Source organism: Pogonomyrmex barbatus, unplaced genomic scaffold (assembly GCF_055798465.1).
Source record: "Pogonomyrmex barbatus isolate J1 unplaced genomic scaffold, ASM5579846v1 scaffold14, whole genome shotgun sequence".
NCBI lineage: Eukaryota > Metazoa > Arthropoda > Insecta > Hymenoptera > Formicidae > Pogonomyrmex > Pogonomyrmex barbatus.
The window spans coordinates 2581186-2596565 of NW_028297110.1; the positions used below are offsets into that span (position 1 = coordinate 2581186).

The 15380-nt window shown below is 41.1% G+C and overlaps 1 protein-coding gene across 3 annotated transcripts in view; it reads left to right on the forward strand.

Annotated features, from left to right (window-relative positions):
* Nucleotides 1-15380, forward strand: part of alpha-Man-IIb (alpha-Mannosidase class II b) — a 142732-nt gene that overhangs the window by 115269 nt on the left and 12083 nt on the right. For all 3 annotated transcript variants that reach the window (XM_011635681.3, XM_011635684.3, XM_011635682.3), the window contains exons 4-5: nt 1928-2100; nt 4717-4850. In XM_011635681.3, coding sequence (XP_011633983.2) covers nt 1928-2100; nt 4717-4850 — 307 coding nt within the window. The remainder of the gene's footprint in view (nt 1-1927; nt 2101-4716; nt 4851-15380) is intronic.

The following is a 15380-nucleotide window of genomic DNA, read 5'->3' on the forward strand; positions in this document are numbered from 1 at the left end:
TGTTACATTTTTCATGTACACGAAATGTACACGAAATGAAGTTATCTAATAAACGTGCAAGGATGGTTCAGCATATAATTCATCATGCACGAAAGGTCGGATTGAAAGTGTCACTTTCCCGGATTCGCACATCGAAGAAAGTGCAAATTTTTAGAAACTTCAGAGACATTATCGTCCCCGCTGACGTGTCCCAAATTGCATAAATTCACCAGCGATAACACATAATAAATCGCGTGCATTGTGTCGAGCGCGATGTTGCGTCTCACGTCATTTGAATTATTAACTCGCTATGGCGGAATGTATATCAATTACGCGATATTGACATTGTCGTTCCACTATTACATGTCATTAGAGAGAGAGAGAGAGAGAGAGAGAGAGAGAGAGAGAGAGAGAGAAAGAGAGAGAGAGAGAGAGAGAGAGAGAGAGAGAGAGAGAGAGAGAGAGGAGACATTATTACGACCGAGTTATCCGAGGATCGATCGAACTTATCATGTACCTGTCAAAGTATTCTCTACATGAATATACGATGAAAGGCGAATCGAGTCGTGATATAAATTAAATCAGATGAAATTACAATCAAAAGTAATCAAGCGTCTTCCCTCTCGCGTATTCACACCATTCGCCGATAGATATTTTTAATTTTTGCAATTAGACGAAATCACTCGTCATTCTAATAGTTATTGTTTTCACGAAGGGAGCGCTACACCAGACAGAAACATTTCAGCTTACATTGGCGTCCCGCTCTCGCGATTTAAAAATTCGATCGCACTTTAATTGCATTCCAGTGCGAAATATTAGCAACAAAGCGAGCAGCAATAAAATCACGCCGCGGCGCACACCCGCATGGTCGAGTCCGTCCGGGGGAGGGGGGGGGTGAACAGGGGAGGAGTGTAAGGGTGGAGAGGGGAAGAGAGGGAAAAAAAAGAGGAATGTCGTTCGCACTCCGCTCCAAATATCGACACGCCGACACTCGAGACAGATTGAAACACTCTTTTTAAAGCGCGGCCGAGAGCGCGAGTCTACCAAAGGTAAACTAATAAAATTGCGCAAATCGTTTCTGCGAGATCTGCAGGTCCATTTCGCCGTTATTGCGAATACGTATATCACCAGCGATGAGACGCGGCACTGTATCAATTACACCGTCGTTATAACGTCGTCAGCCGGATGTCGATGTCGCTCCGGCTAATTAACGAAGCTCCCGTGTTAGCAACGCTGTTGCCGGGCGAAAATCGGGATCGACTGGATTGTACTATCCGGCAATAGATCACTCGGAAAGATCCTGATTAACGAGTGCGAGAATTAGACGGTTGATCTGGAAACCTTCGGGGGGAAGGGGGGGGGAGACGGCATCGTCTGCCCGACTGCATCGCGGATTAAAATCCTATCCGATTGATTATCCTGCCTTTAGCGACTTAACCTTCAACGGTTAACGAACGGTATAAATCAGCCATTAATTTACGGAACTCGCTTCGTTAACAACTTTTTCGTCCCTGAAAAACTCTTCTGTCATTTCTCATTCTATTCTTTTTTTTTTTTTTTTTATCAATTTAAATAAAACCGAATTATAAACTTACAAACTTGTCAGAAGACATATTTCGAGATGTGAACATGGAAAATAATCAGATTACAATAAATGTAACGGGAAACGGAAATAACATAAATAATGTAGAACGCAAATGTAGGAAGCGAATTGAATTTTTGCGCGAAACAAATTTTAGTAGTTATATCTCGACTCGCGAGAACAGATGAAATTCGACCGCGAACATTCCGCGTCGCGATTAATTATTGCTTTTACCAGGGCTCTTCAGCGACGCTTCCGGTTGTATTTTGTGAAAGGGTAGCATTAACCTACACGTCCCAGCGCATATTGCTATTTGCGGCACGTTTCTGATAAAACTCACGACGATATCGCGTTTCTCTGTTGCAGGTTATCCTTGTGCCTCACAGTCACACCGATCCGGGATGGCTGAAGACGTTCGAGCAATACTTCCACAGTTCCACGAGGAGCATCCTAAATAACATGGTCTCGAAGCTACAGCAGTGGCCGAACATGACCTTTATCTGGAGCGAGGTTTCGTTTTTATCGCTGTGGTGGGACAGGTGAGTGTATTCGATGCGCATACGCGGATCAAGTATTTTGCAATATTTGCGAATGAAAGAGAGGGATAAGAGCGCATCAAATACCTCGCGTTGAAGAATGTATTGAAAAATATTCCTGAAAATATTTCTGAAATCTCATAATGTATTTATACAGAAAGAGAACGTACGGGAGCATCGTCCCTTTTCACGTTCAAATTAAAAATATCGAATGCTAGTACGATGATAATAATAATAAAGCTAAAAAAAAATAATTAGATAGAAGGAATAACGTTAATAACAAAGAAATTAAACACGGAGTAAGCGAGTGAAAATTTGAAGAAGATTCAAAGCGAACACCATGCAAATGTTCAATAAAACATGGCGGGCGGATTGTTATTCTCGGAATTCGCCAGGTATAATTAATATCGCCACGATCTAATTCTCTTAGAGAATCATTAATGCGAATGTTGGCTTCTGCATTTGTAATTAAAGACAAACGTCGGTTCGTGCGCTATGTAAACTACGAGTCTTCTCGCGGTCTTCTCGCCAGCCTTTCGCGAAATGGATTATCGCAAAATGTGGCTCGCTGGAAAAGAGCGTCGACGCTGAAAAATCAACAATCACACGGAACTATATATATGTCCGTTGGCATTCATTTCTATCTTCGGCTTTCGAATGAACTCGCGATTGATAATTTTCTTCTTGACAACTCTTCCACCCTTCAAGAACACGGGCGCTCCAACTGGCTTTCTAATTAAAGACAAACGACATTCTGGACATTCCATGGTGTGTTAAGTAAACCGCGAGCTTTTTTCGCGCGGAAGCATCTTTCTTGGAAATGGATTGTCATAAAATAGGCCGGGTGGGAAGGCGCGATGGTATCAGGGACTAGATGACGGTGAACCGACTCGAACCTCACTTGGTGCTTGAAAGAACGGGGCGGAAACCCGAGAACAACGGCGGATGGCGTAGTCCTCCTCTTCTTAACGAGCCGCGGAAAAGCCGTGGATGAGGTAGGGATGAAGAAGACGGAGAAATGTCGTGAGCGGATTCCGAGAAAAAAGAGAGAGAGAGAGAGAGAGAGAGAGAGAGAGAGAGAGAGAGAAAGAGAGAGGGAGCGGGTAAAATGATAAGTTCCAGATGAGTTTCACCAGGGAGCTCACTTTCATTACTCTCCTCCAGTTGTTACAGGCAGAATGAGATCCCGGAGATTTGCTTAAAAGTAATTTTTACTCGAGGATTTAGTCACCTCGTGGATCGATACGGTTTTATTGGATCACTGGCGAGAAGCGGGAATAGAGATGCTCGCAAGCTAAAGAGAGTTCGTCTTGTGAAAGAAATGAGATGGCTTATACTATAATACAAACGATTGAAAGTTTCAAGATAGAATTTTGTTGAAACGAATTTTTGTGCACTTAAAATGTATTCTTGTAAATAGTTTTAATCTCCAAGATGGACTCGCATTTTCATGTTTCATTTTTTTGTGTTTTTATAGTTAATTTTTGTTGCATTAATAAAAATTGAAAAAAATAATTTTAACAAGATAAGACATTATCTAATTACTTTTCATTAATTTTTGTCAATGTACAGAGCGTACAATATATATTTTTTAATATACATTTTCAGCAAAATTTTGTTTTTTACCTTAGAATTTTTAAATAATAGATTAAAATGATTACTTTTATTCCAAGCTTCACTTCCGACGTATTCGTCATTGAAATTTGTTATGCAACCAATCAGACTGATTGCACCGACTTGCATCTATAAACTCTGAAAACATAAAACGCGAGGAAATTGTATCGGCATTCGGCCGCATATAAAAAATTTATTACGTCGGTGGTGGTGTGTAGTTTAAACAGATCCACGTCGAGGAAAGCTCATCCTCAAAATGCCCTAGTTTGGCCGGGGCGTAACCACCTTAGCTTTAGCGACCTTAAACCAACCTACTAGCCACCTGGGAAAACAGAGAGAGAGAGAGAGAGAGAGAGAGAAAGGGAGGGGAGGGAGGAGACGTATAGCAGGTGGAATCCGTGGCGGCTTTATGGCCGACATAAACGACGTAATGTGGAAACCACCTTCGAATAGGGAAGGATATGTAGGTCGTACATAACACTCGGACGCACAAATCACGTAAATCCTGGCCGGCTGAAATGCGACGGCGGCGGCGATAAATATGATTTGCAACCCGAATTGCGTGATAGGTAATATAAAACAAGCGCGAGTCAGGATAAGTCACGCGAGAATGATTAAACTCGACATTGATCTAAGTCAAACTGGAATTGATCATTTACGTTGGAGAATGATTATTTGCACAATACACGAATCAGCTCTATCCGCAAATAAATTTCATTTCCGTTCGATGATCGTTGAATTAGAGAGCTGGTTTTTTTTTTTAAAGGTAGAATTAAATCATAATATCTTTATTTTTATACTTTTAAAATTTATATTAAAAATAATAAAAGTTACATTCTTTTTCTATATTCCATCTTTTTTTTTTTGCTAACTATAATTAATCATTTAGACTTGAAAGATATTTTATTCATCGAATCTTTGAAGAATTCCGATTCTATTTTTGGAAATCCATGTCTATTTCCTCGTAAATGAATTTCTCGTTATAAATTTCAATTTCATTTTCAGTGCTCATCCGACGAAGAAGATGGTCGTAAAAAGATTAGTCAAGGATGGTCGACTGGAAATGACCACCGGAGGCTGGGTTATGACTGACGAAGCGACTTCTCATATTTACGCTATGCTGGACCAGCTTATTGAAGGTATGCAAAGTAAAAGGAAAAAACAATATTCCAATTGTGATTATTTTAAAATATTAGAAATATCACTCTGATATGAATATATTCGAATTAATTATTAAATCGTTTTCGAAATAAATTTATAAAGAGAAGGGAAAAACAGATCGATACAAAAATAAAATTGGAGAAAAAATTAAAAAAATAAAGCTTTTCCTTCGGAAAAAAATATTTTAATTTATATCCACTAATTAATATTGACCTATAGATTGAAATAATTGTTATTTAACTCATTCTTTGGTAATTTAAAATACTGTGATACACAGAAATAATATAAATTAATTGAATAATAGATTTTTTAAGACATACAGACTTTTAATGTTATGAAACTTGTGAATAAATTTCCCAATTGTAAGTATAAAATTATAACAATATTTAATTACAGTAATTAACAAAGAGAAACTGAGAAACAGAACTGAAATGTAACTTACAAATCAAATAATAAAAAACTAAAAAACATTAAACGTAAAATATTAAACTAATATTAATTTTATTTTTCTTATAATGTAAGAGATATATGTAACATAGTATAAAAAATATATATATATATATATATATATATAAAATCATAATACTAACATGTGAGAAACAGGAAGATACGTGGAAAGAACGTAGATGTAAAACGCGCTGGACCTCGATAAAAAACACGTCCATAAAAACGCGAACGGAAACGCGAAGGATCCGAACATGACGAGAAAGGATATTCTCTTCCTTCCGACGCTATAAAAATCAGCCGGCGCTTTAAAACACTCTATCGACAAGCAAAAGGACATCGGAATTCCGGCGACCGGTAGATGGCTAGGTAGGATATCCCTGTCGTTTGCTAGCCAAGTGTCGGTCGGCAGGAAGCAATAAGGATCCCCGCCGACGCGAAAGAGAGAAGATTCGAGTGGATGGAAAGGATTTCTCTCATCCTACGCCGCGGCAGGACCTAGAGAGAGGGAAAAGGAAGAGGGGGAGGAGGAAGAGGAGGTGGAGGAGGAGAAAGAGTAATAAGGCGGCGGATGTAAGCGGGTTTCTCAACGGAAAATTGCTCTCCGCCACGTCGCCGTCGTCGACGTCGTCGTCGACGTCTCCTTCGTCCTCTCGGAGCCGTCTGATTACGACCTCCTCCACCTCCTGCTCCTCGCAATGAAGGGAAAAGGATCCTTCTCGCTCTCGCTCGGTTTAATGTTACCGCGAAAGATTTTACCGCCCTCGTGGAAATTTCAGTCGGCGTTGATTACCTTTCCACGGGGGTTCGCTCTCGCGTGCTGTATCGTCGGGATATCACGACGTGGAACGGGTCTTCTCTCATCCGGGGGGGGGAGGGGGGAAAGAGGGGAGAGGAGGAGGAGGAGGAGGAGGAAGGGATGGTAATAACTATTATCGTACGTATGTCGCATAGCTGCGGCTACGCTCCGCAGGATTATTCCTAATGTTTGCCGGGATATTCCGCGTGCGCCTGTTCGCCGAATATAGCGCAGTCGGGTCAGGCATACCGTGACCTGCTGCAACACGGAATACGATAGTATCTCGTGGGAGCTTACGTCGAAAACTTAATATAAAGAAAAGCTGTACGAGCGCCGAAAAGGATAGCTTGAATGGAATTACTTTCGTAAACGTACCACTATTAAACAACAAACAAAGCGGAAAAGGAACTTTACCATTTTAATTTCATATTTTTATATTGAAAATTTATTAAATTCGGAGTACTGTGTGAGTATTTATTTCTAAAGAATTATATAGAAAGCATAAGCGTATCCTTTGCAGCGCTATTGGCTACACGTGTTGAAAGCTTTTTTCGAGGAAAGATAGCCTTTTGAAATTATGATTTTAAAAAGGTGAAATCTTTTTTCAAAAAAAAAAAAAAAAAAAATCATATAATTATTTTAAATGTATAATGATTTACAAAAGTTACATTTGTATTTTTGTGTATTAAGATTAAGATATGAAAATAAGAATCAGTACCAGTTTTAATTAAAAATAAACAATCTCGCCTTCGGCTTCAATTACTGGGTCCCTTCGTCGAGTCGAAGTCTTCAGTTTCGCTTGTTTTGGAAAGAAATATTCGGGGATTACAATTTCTCGTGGTACGGTGATAACGATAAATATAAATTTACGGAATGAACGTCGGCGGCACATTCTCGTACAATTCTCCGGAACGATCTCGTTTCGCGGTCCACCTCGGCGATGTGAAAACTGCCGCTTTAATTGCCGCTTCCTCCACCCATCCAGATCCCGACGTTTCGGGGAAACAAATATCATTCGTCGCGTATCTCGTGTGTCTCCGAACGATCCAGGGCGACCCGTCGCCCACGTCGCGCGCATGCACGGCGCGCGCGACGCGAAATTTCCGCGAACAACGTACGGTCATTAACAGCGTGGGGTCGACGGAGGGGGGTAGGGGAGGGGGATGAAACAACAAAACGTACAGGCATGTTATGACCTGTCGTCGGCGCGGTTTCCGCCCGCGCGAAACGCCTGTTCCGAGCGAGAGGACGAGGGCTCCTCGAGAGCGCGCTCTCGGCCGCCTGCACGCTCGCTCGCAATAATGCACTCTCCTCGCCCTTGTGTCCGCGCGTCCGCGCGAAATAATTGTCGTACGCGGACCTAACGGCACGTTGTTTTTGCACGGGCGGGCGTATTCATCGCCGGCGCGCAAAAACCGAATCTCCATTGTGCGCGGCACGCAAACGACGGCGGTCCTCTTTTCCGCGTATACGCTAATATATCCTTTTGGCTTTGTACGTCCGTCGTTAATAGCGACCTCCTCCTCGTATAACGCGAATATTCCCTTTTATCTCCATATTAAACTCGTAGTCCGATGCGAGATCTCTCTCTCTCTCTCTCTCTCTTTTTTTTTTTTTTTTTTTTTTTTTTTTTTTTTTAGCAAATATGCAATATTTTTTAGCAAATACGTTTTCCGTATTGCTTCTTCGGCGAATATCGGTTAAATCGTTCTTTATTTATTTAAGACATTTACTTTTTGCAAAATATATCTAGCAACGTGATAAGATAAGTGCAATATTAAAAATGATTTACGTATGTACATAATCCAAAATTATTAGTTAGTATTCATTTGGAAATATCTGTAGGATGATCATACATTTTTTATTCTAAAGAACAGTCCTTTATTTCAGGTAGCTGTCCTATAGATTTATTTATTTTCTCGAAACTCAATTTTATTCTTTTCTAATTAGAGTTTCAATAGTGTCTTATCATTGAACATTTTTAAAATAAAATATAAGTGTATATAAATATAATTTATTTTGTGTTAATTATATTTATATTTATATTATATTGTGTTAATTATATTTATATTTTAAATCTTTTTAATTAAAACTATTCCGATGAATTGATTTTCATTTTTTTATTATTTTGAATCTAAATTTCTAAATTTAAATCAAGATTTATTCCAAAACAGTCGAACTAGTTTCAAATTATCCGAAAAAATTATACAGTACCTCACTTTGGTATACCCCACACAAGAAAATATTTCACAATTCGCAGATTCCTGATAATCACAAACTGGGTCTGGAAATATGCAAGAACAAGGTTTTAAAATTTTTAACTTTATTTTTTCAAAGTGGAAATCCTGTGCTCACCGTAAATATCAGTCACACGTGTTACATCGCGTGGATTCCTCCTATTTTGGTTCTAGCGGTGCTGATCATTAGGATTTCTAGTCTTGAGATCTCGAATTTACAATACTACCGCAAGTGCGAATCGATAATTCAATAATTCCCCAAGCTTTCTTTATTGGCGTTACCGTTCGTAAATGGGATTATCGAATTAAGACCAAAAGTGGCGAACGCATAGGGCACAAATTATGCAACGTCCAATGTCACGACACGGGGGTACGCGGGCGGGAGGGAACGCGGCTCGGTCTCTCAATGGCGATTTCGCGGGCACGCGACATTCGCGATTTCGCCGGCATTAAATTGAAATAATGCCCGCTCAGGTGTATTAACTCCTAATTATTGGGCCACTGAATATGTATGGCGCGACGCGCATTCGCGCCTAGAACGTTAAATTGCCAAGTTGCACGGCCAGTCGTTAACGATGGTCGTGCGTTAAACTATATCGGCGCGTTAGATATATTCGATATATTGGGCATGCGTATATATATATATTTTCGAGGGCATTACGTAACGAGCGCGGCCCGCATCGATGCAAATATTCGGCGCTGATATTCGCGATTACATAGACAGCGTTCTCCCGCGTTGTAAACACGAAAGTTCGACACGCGTTATCATCGATTTCTCTTGCGCGAGCGATGCACAAACCGCGCATAGATCGCGTGCATTAATCGTTGAAAATGCAAACAAAGCCCCGTATATGTGATTACAACTTATGTATCTGTAACGTAACACATAGTACCGTTTGCACATAGCGAATTAATAATAATAAATAATCGCAAATCGTTTCTTTGAACTTGAGAAAATTGTTCGATAACACGATGTGACTTTTCGACCTTTACATTCGATCATTTCATCATTACGAGTGTCATAGACTCGTTGAAAATTTCGAATTTTATTGAAGAAATGAAACATTCATTTCGCCGCGTGTACGTATAATCGTGTATAACAACGTTGAATAATGCCCTTTAGAAAAAAATTTGCTTTAAAATACAAAAATGTAATTTGAAAAACCGAGGATTAAAATTTTAATAATTGGAGGTAATATTTTTGCATGATATTTATAAAACATAAAATCTCGTATTATGCATAAAAATATATTGTACCTGTAATACTTTTTATCTAACATTACATAACTTTATGTACAAAACTTACAAAACTTTTTGCGAGAGCACATTGCCATCCTAGAGACGAGACAATGCTTTTTTCAATATCCTGAAAATTTAATATACCCCACGCGGACATGTGTGGCATCCCTGAAGTTACGTATTATAAAAAAAAAAAAAAACTGTACGTGTCACGTGAGATTTTTCTCGTTATATAATCGTCTTATCTTATAAAGAGCGTTCGAAATGTGCGCTTCACGCTTAGGTGTCACATTAAATCCCATTTCTCGTCTTCCTCTCATCTAGAAAATTAATCTCCGCGCGAGCGGGGGAGGGGGGGGGAGGGGGCATTCGGATGACGCTGCGAGAGGAGACGGCCTACCTTAGATAGGGCTCCCGTTTCTTCGCTCGAGTTTCAGCGGCGCGCGAAGGGACGATCTTTTAATAAACGACGACCGAGCATTAAACGTAATCTCGCGAGCGGCGATAATGTCGAAGCGGAGCTTCGACCTGGCTGGGTTCCGGTCCTTTAAGACCGACGCGTTTCTCTCGGGCTGATCATCGCCGGCGCTCCTGCCGCCGCGAGATACGCTTCTGAAAATCCACTGCAAATATCGCGCGGGATAAAAGCGTTCGCGTCGTATCCCGAAGGCTTCATATTTCTTCCCGGGCTCGCATTCTATTTCCGCATTCTGTTCCGCTCCTTGTCCCTGATAGCATACATGTATGTATGTAGGATGGAGTGCTGTAATATAGGTCTTACAAAAGTGGGGAAAAGGAGTGTGACGACCTTAAGGTTTGTCGATTTCTTTATTTTCGTGATGACATGAAAATAATGATCAGATGATAATGATCAGTTTTTTTTTTATTAGTTAAAGGCGTTGCCTGTCATTTACAGAAATAGAAGAGTTTATAAATAAATTAGAGTTTTGTTCAATTTAAATTTTTTAAGGACGTATCCATTATCTTGCTTCCGTAACATGATGAAGATTGAAATTAACTTTTTTACAAACCTTTTATATTATTATGTTATTATAATGCCTGAGTAACATAATAAAATACAAGTAAATAGTACTTATGAAAAAAAATATTATTTATAATAACGTTACTTTAAGAAAATGAAATTAGAGATAGAATAAAAATAATTATTTACGATTATATAGTTTTTGTCATGACATTCGTTATCTTATTTCTTGTCACTGTATGAAAAATGGAAAGAAATAATATGTTATTATATGCATTTTTAAATATACAATAGTTTTATAGAATGAAAATATACTTGTAATTTTTCATGAAGAAATATCACAAAATTATATACGGATGTACTCAAAATATGTTTCTTATTATGCTATCTATTGTCGTTGACAGTTTGAAATTAAATTATATAGATTATCTATTAAAAATAATTTTGCACCCACTCGTTATTTTTATTAGTTTAAAAAAATTAGTAAATCATCATCCTACCTCCTTTGTCCTATATCGAGAAAATTGTAACAGCAGAGTGTCGTCATCGCAATTTACCATAATCTCCCCGAAGACGCACGCCGAGATCAATAAACGATCATCACAACGGCGAATTAGTTTTTACCGCCGACGAAACGATCCTCTTCTCGATCGCGGAGAACATTCGTCTAATGGTCTAATGGGATCTCGTCGTAGATCATTTCGGATCTGCGCGTATCAATGTTATTTGCATCGAAATGGCGCAGCAGAGTATCATCTCGCAATATCCCATATCCCGATTGTTCTGTTTTCTCGAATTGGCGAAATCCACCAATTTCTGGAAATCCACCGGTGTGAGTCCCATGATCCCACGATGCATGCGACACGTCACGTTGCTTGGTGGCGCCTAGAAACGCGATTTGCACGTTGTTTTTCCGCTAATAACTAACGCGTTTGCGTTTCAAAGCGTAGCGCGGAAAGCCGATAGCCGATGGAGAGGCAATTTCGCATTTACGCGACGCCGATGAGAAATATATTTTTAAATTTTCAACGTTCTCGAGTTCATTGTGAGCCTCAAATATTCGTCGAGATCTCGCCGTCTTTCTCGGAAGGAACGGAGCGTTCAAAAATCGGAAGTCTCGCACCGCTGTGCGCCGCATTGCGCGCGCGAACGTGAAAGTTATTGCGGCCACATCGTTGTTATTATTGCGGAACAGTTATTGTTCCACGGGGCTACAGGATAGTTACGGTTATGGCTCTCAACTAGACTGAGGGCACTTTGACCGAGAGCAGCTAGTTACTGGCGTTTTCGTCGCTGGTCGCTCGCCGGGCGCGCCTCGCCTCGCCTCGTAACCGCTCGCGGAACGATCGCGAAATTCCCGTCGTTAAAAAGATAGAGCCTTATTTTGCCGCTCGAGACGAGGAATATACGGCAATAAAGAGTCTCGCGTCCGCGTGAGCGGCACGCGAATCTTATAAGCACGGGGCAAGTCATGTTTTCCTACGCCTATCTCGAAGAGAAATATTGGATGTTAACTGAACGGGCTTTAACAGGCGGCGCATGAGATTAGGATTTGATTAAAGAGTTTTCCCAGCTGGACGTGTAATAAATTTCTTAAAATAACTGATACGCGATAAATGCTCGAGGCGGTATATCATTCGATTACTTTCTACGATGGAAAAATCTAGAATTATTAATATTCTCGAAGGTTGCGTAATGGTAAAAAGTACGGCGCACGACATGCAAAAAGAATCGCCCGGAGTGAACGGCTTGTTACGGTTTCAATTTTGTTATAATAGGGAACGGACACGAGAGGCGTGACGCGAGGAAAAAGATTTACGTAAAAAGTTATGTAACACAAAACCCTGAGAAAATTCACGTGCATGAATGACTACGTGGACTATAATGCAGCCGCTCTTACATGTTGGATTATAGACTTTTCGGGCGCATAAGCCTGAGGATAACAACGCTAGCAGATTTAGCGAAAATATCGGAGTAACGCGGAAAGCGGAAGGCTCGGGAAAGAGGAGGAAGGGGAGAGGGGTGAAAGGGGAGGAAAAGATCTAAGAACAAAATGACGTGCGCGCGCGAGTTAAAAGAGAGGAGCGACGATAATAGGCGGAAAATGGGCGGCCTTCGAGAGAGAGAGAGGGTGATTACCTAAGCGGAAAAAAGCGGAGAGAAACGTGCGTTACACGCGGAAAGGGAAACGACGTACGCTTGGAGGATCACAGGAGGGAAAGAAAGAAAGGGAGAAAGAGCGAGCGAGAGCGAAAAGTAGGCTAACGAGATCCTGCGGTGGTGCGAAGACAATGCCATCTCCCGTTCCCTTTACCCCGGCTCTTCCTGCCCGCTTGTTCGACTTTTTTTCCAACGCCTTCTTTGCTCTCGCCGCCCTTCGGACGGTGGGGAAGGTGAAACGAGGCACCAAGAAAAGGGGTTGGGCCGCGGCGTCGGCCGTAATTAGATCCTCGAGTGTCGATCGCAGTTGCAGTCGATTCACCGAGACGAGAATGCAGAACGTTGCTCGGAAACGCGAAACGAGCGGATGTTGCGCAAAAAGTGTTGCTACATTTGCTACTTTGGCCTCGCACACATCTGGCGCTAAGCGGTCTCTTAGGGTTCACTTGACGAGACAAAAACCCAAAGCGGAATCCGTGCGCTTAATGAATTCTGAATTTTTATATGTATATATTCCAATACGTTTCTGAAACATAAATTTTTCTTACACGAATAAAGCCGGATAAACACAGAGAATAACACGAATAAGAAATTGAAATAAAATAAAGATCTTAATGCATTTATATAAAAACACGATATATACGTTTGAGCTTGAAACGTGGTATACATGATATCGGAAAAGAGTAACGGCGGTTTTCCTCCGTCCGTTCCTGCCGGGCGCATTCCGAATTGCACTTTTCCTTCCGCTTGATTAAATCCGATCGAGCCATCGAGCGAGATCGGCAGCGACAACCTCGCGATCGTGTAAGAGTCGCGTGCAACGTCTGTACGTGTGTACACACACACACACACACACACACACACACACACACACACACACACACACACACACACGTATACACATATGTAAGGTTACAGCGACGGAGAACTTTCCGCGCCATAAGTATTTCGCTCGAGAATTGCCACTGAGAAGGCCGACGAGGTCTTATTTCGGAATCGAGAGATCCCCGAGAGAGAAACGGACCGGTTGCAGTTGCATCGGAAGGGCGCGGGAGGATCAGGCCGGAGGCAGGAAAAGGAAAAGAGACGAGACAATCCCATGAGAGTTCGGACGACGCGTTCGATTGCTCTGAACTCCGTTCGAAACATGCCGGTGCCCCCGGAAATTTGAGAGAGAGAAAGAGAGAGAGAGAGAGAGAACTTCGAGCATACAGCGAGTATTTCGAAATATAAGCCGCGAAGCTTGAAATTTTAATAAAATTGGAGCAAATAATTCCCGCGGTATGTTTAGACGTAATTGTTTGAAATAAAAAAAAATCCTTTTGGAAAAGCACGTATTATACACGTTACACGGTAGAATTAAATTATAATTTGTTTATCGCCGAGTGTAATAAAGTAAACGTGTCGCACGCGTTTTCATAAAATTCTAAAAAAATTTCGATTTTCGCCAACGACCGCACCGATCGCTACGTCTAATTATGCTATTACCGCCTGGACGGAAATCGGCGCGATTAAATTCCGCATATTGATCGCGCGGCGCTGATTTTAGATTCGTTTTTATCAGACTGACCCAGGCAGCCACGCGGCATTATGGACGGGTCTCTCCGCGCGTAGAATTATGCATTCGGCCGCAACTACATCCCGCAACAAATCGCGGACGTCACGCATGGACGTCACGACGAACGGATCGGCATAATTTACGAGGCCGAACGCGAGCGCATCTCATTCCGATCGCACCTGTTCGATCAGAATGGCCGACTGATATACGGCTACGGCAGGGCCTGATTCGACGTAAGGACAATGGAGCGATCGTATCGTAATGGCTGGGGGTGTTTGCGATGGAAATCCGTTCCGCATGAATCATAAACACGACAAATTAATTATCCGCCTGTCTGTCTCATTTCGGATCTGAGCACCGCTATCGCTGTCACTCTCTCCGTAGTATCATTATTCTAATTTGAATAAATATATTTATTTTAAATGTATACACGCGCGCATTTGGGAAAATGGGTTCTCAAAGAGATAACATACTAGATAATTTTAAAATGAAAATTGCAAAATAGTTACGCTGCAAGATAATAAAATAAAATTTCTTCTGTATTTATTATATGCTAATTTGATTATTACATTTTTACGTTACGTTGCGATTAATGTCATTCTCTTAACTATATCATATTTTAAAGTATTACATATACTTTTTAAGATTGTTATGTCTCTGTTCTTTTCCTTCATTTTATTTCTTTTCTTTTTTTTTCTTTTTTTTCTTTTTTTTTTTTTTACGTTGGTTGAAACTCCGGAAGAGAGTAAGAACCAATCGTGAGGTTTGCGGACGTCTATAGCGAAGCCGGAAATGTTTTCCCACAATCGAGACCTTCGATAACAAGGAAAACAACACGGCGATGGCCGTGTTGCGATGTCGGTTGTGAATCGCAGAGATAAACGCGAGGTATTCCCTCCCGGCTCACCTGTAACGCGCTGGAGGAACGATAATAACCGGAAGCGCAGCGAGACGAGGTCCATTACGAGGGCTGTCGCAGACAGCGTCTCTCTCTCTCTCTCTCTCTCTCTCTCTCTCTCTCTCTCTCTCTCTCTCGTTTTCATTCGCCGATACTGGCGTTGGAAATTAGCTGCAATTAGCCGAGCGAAT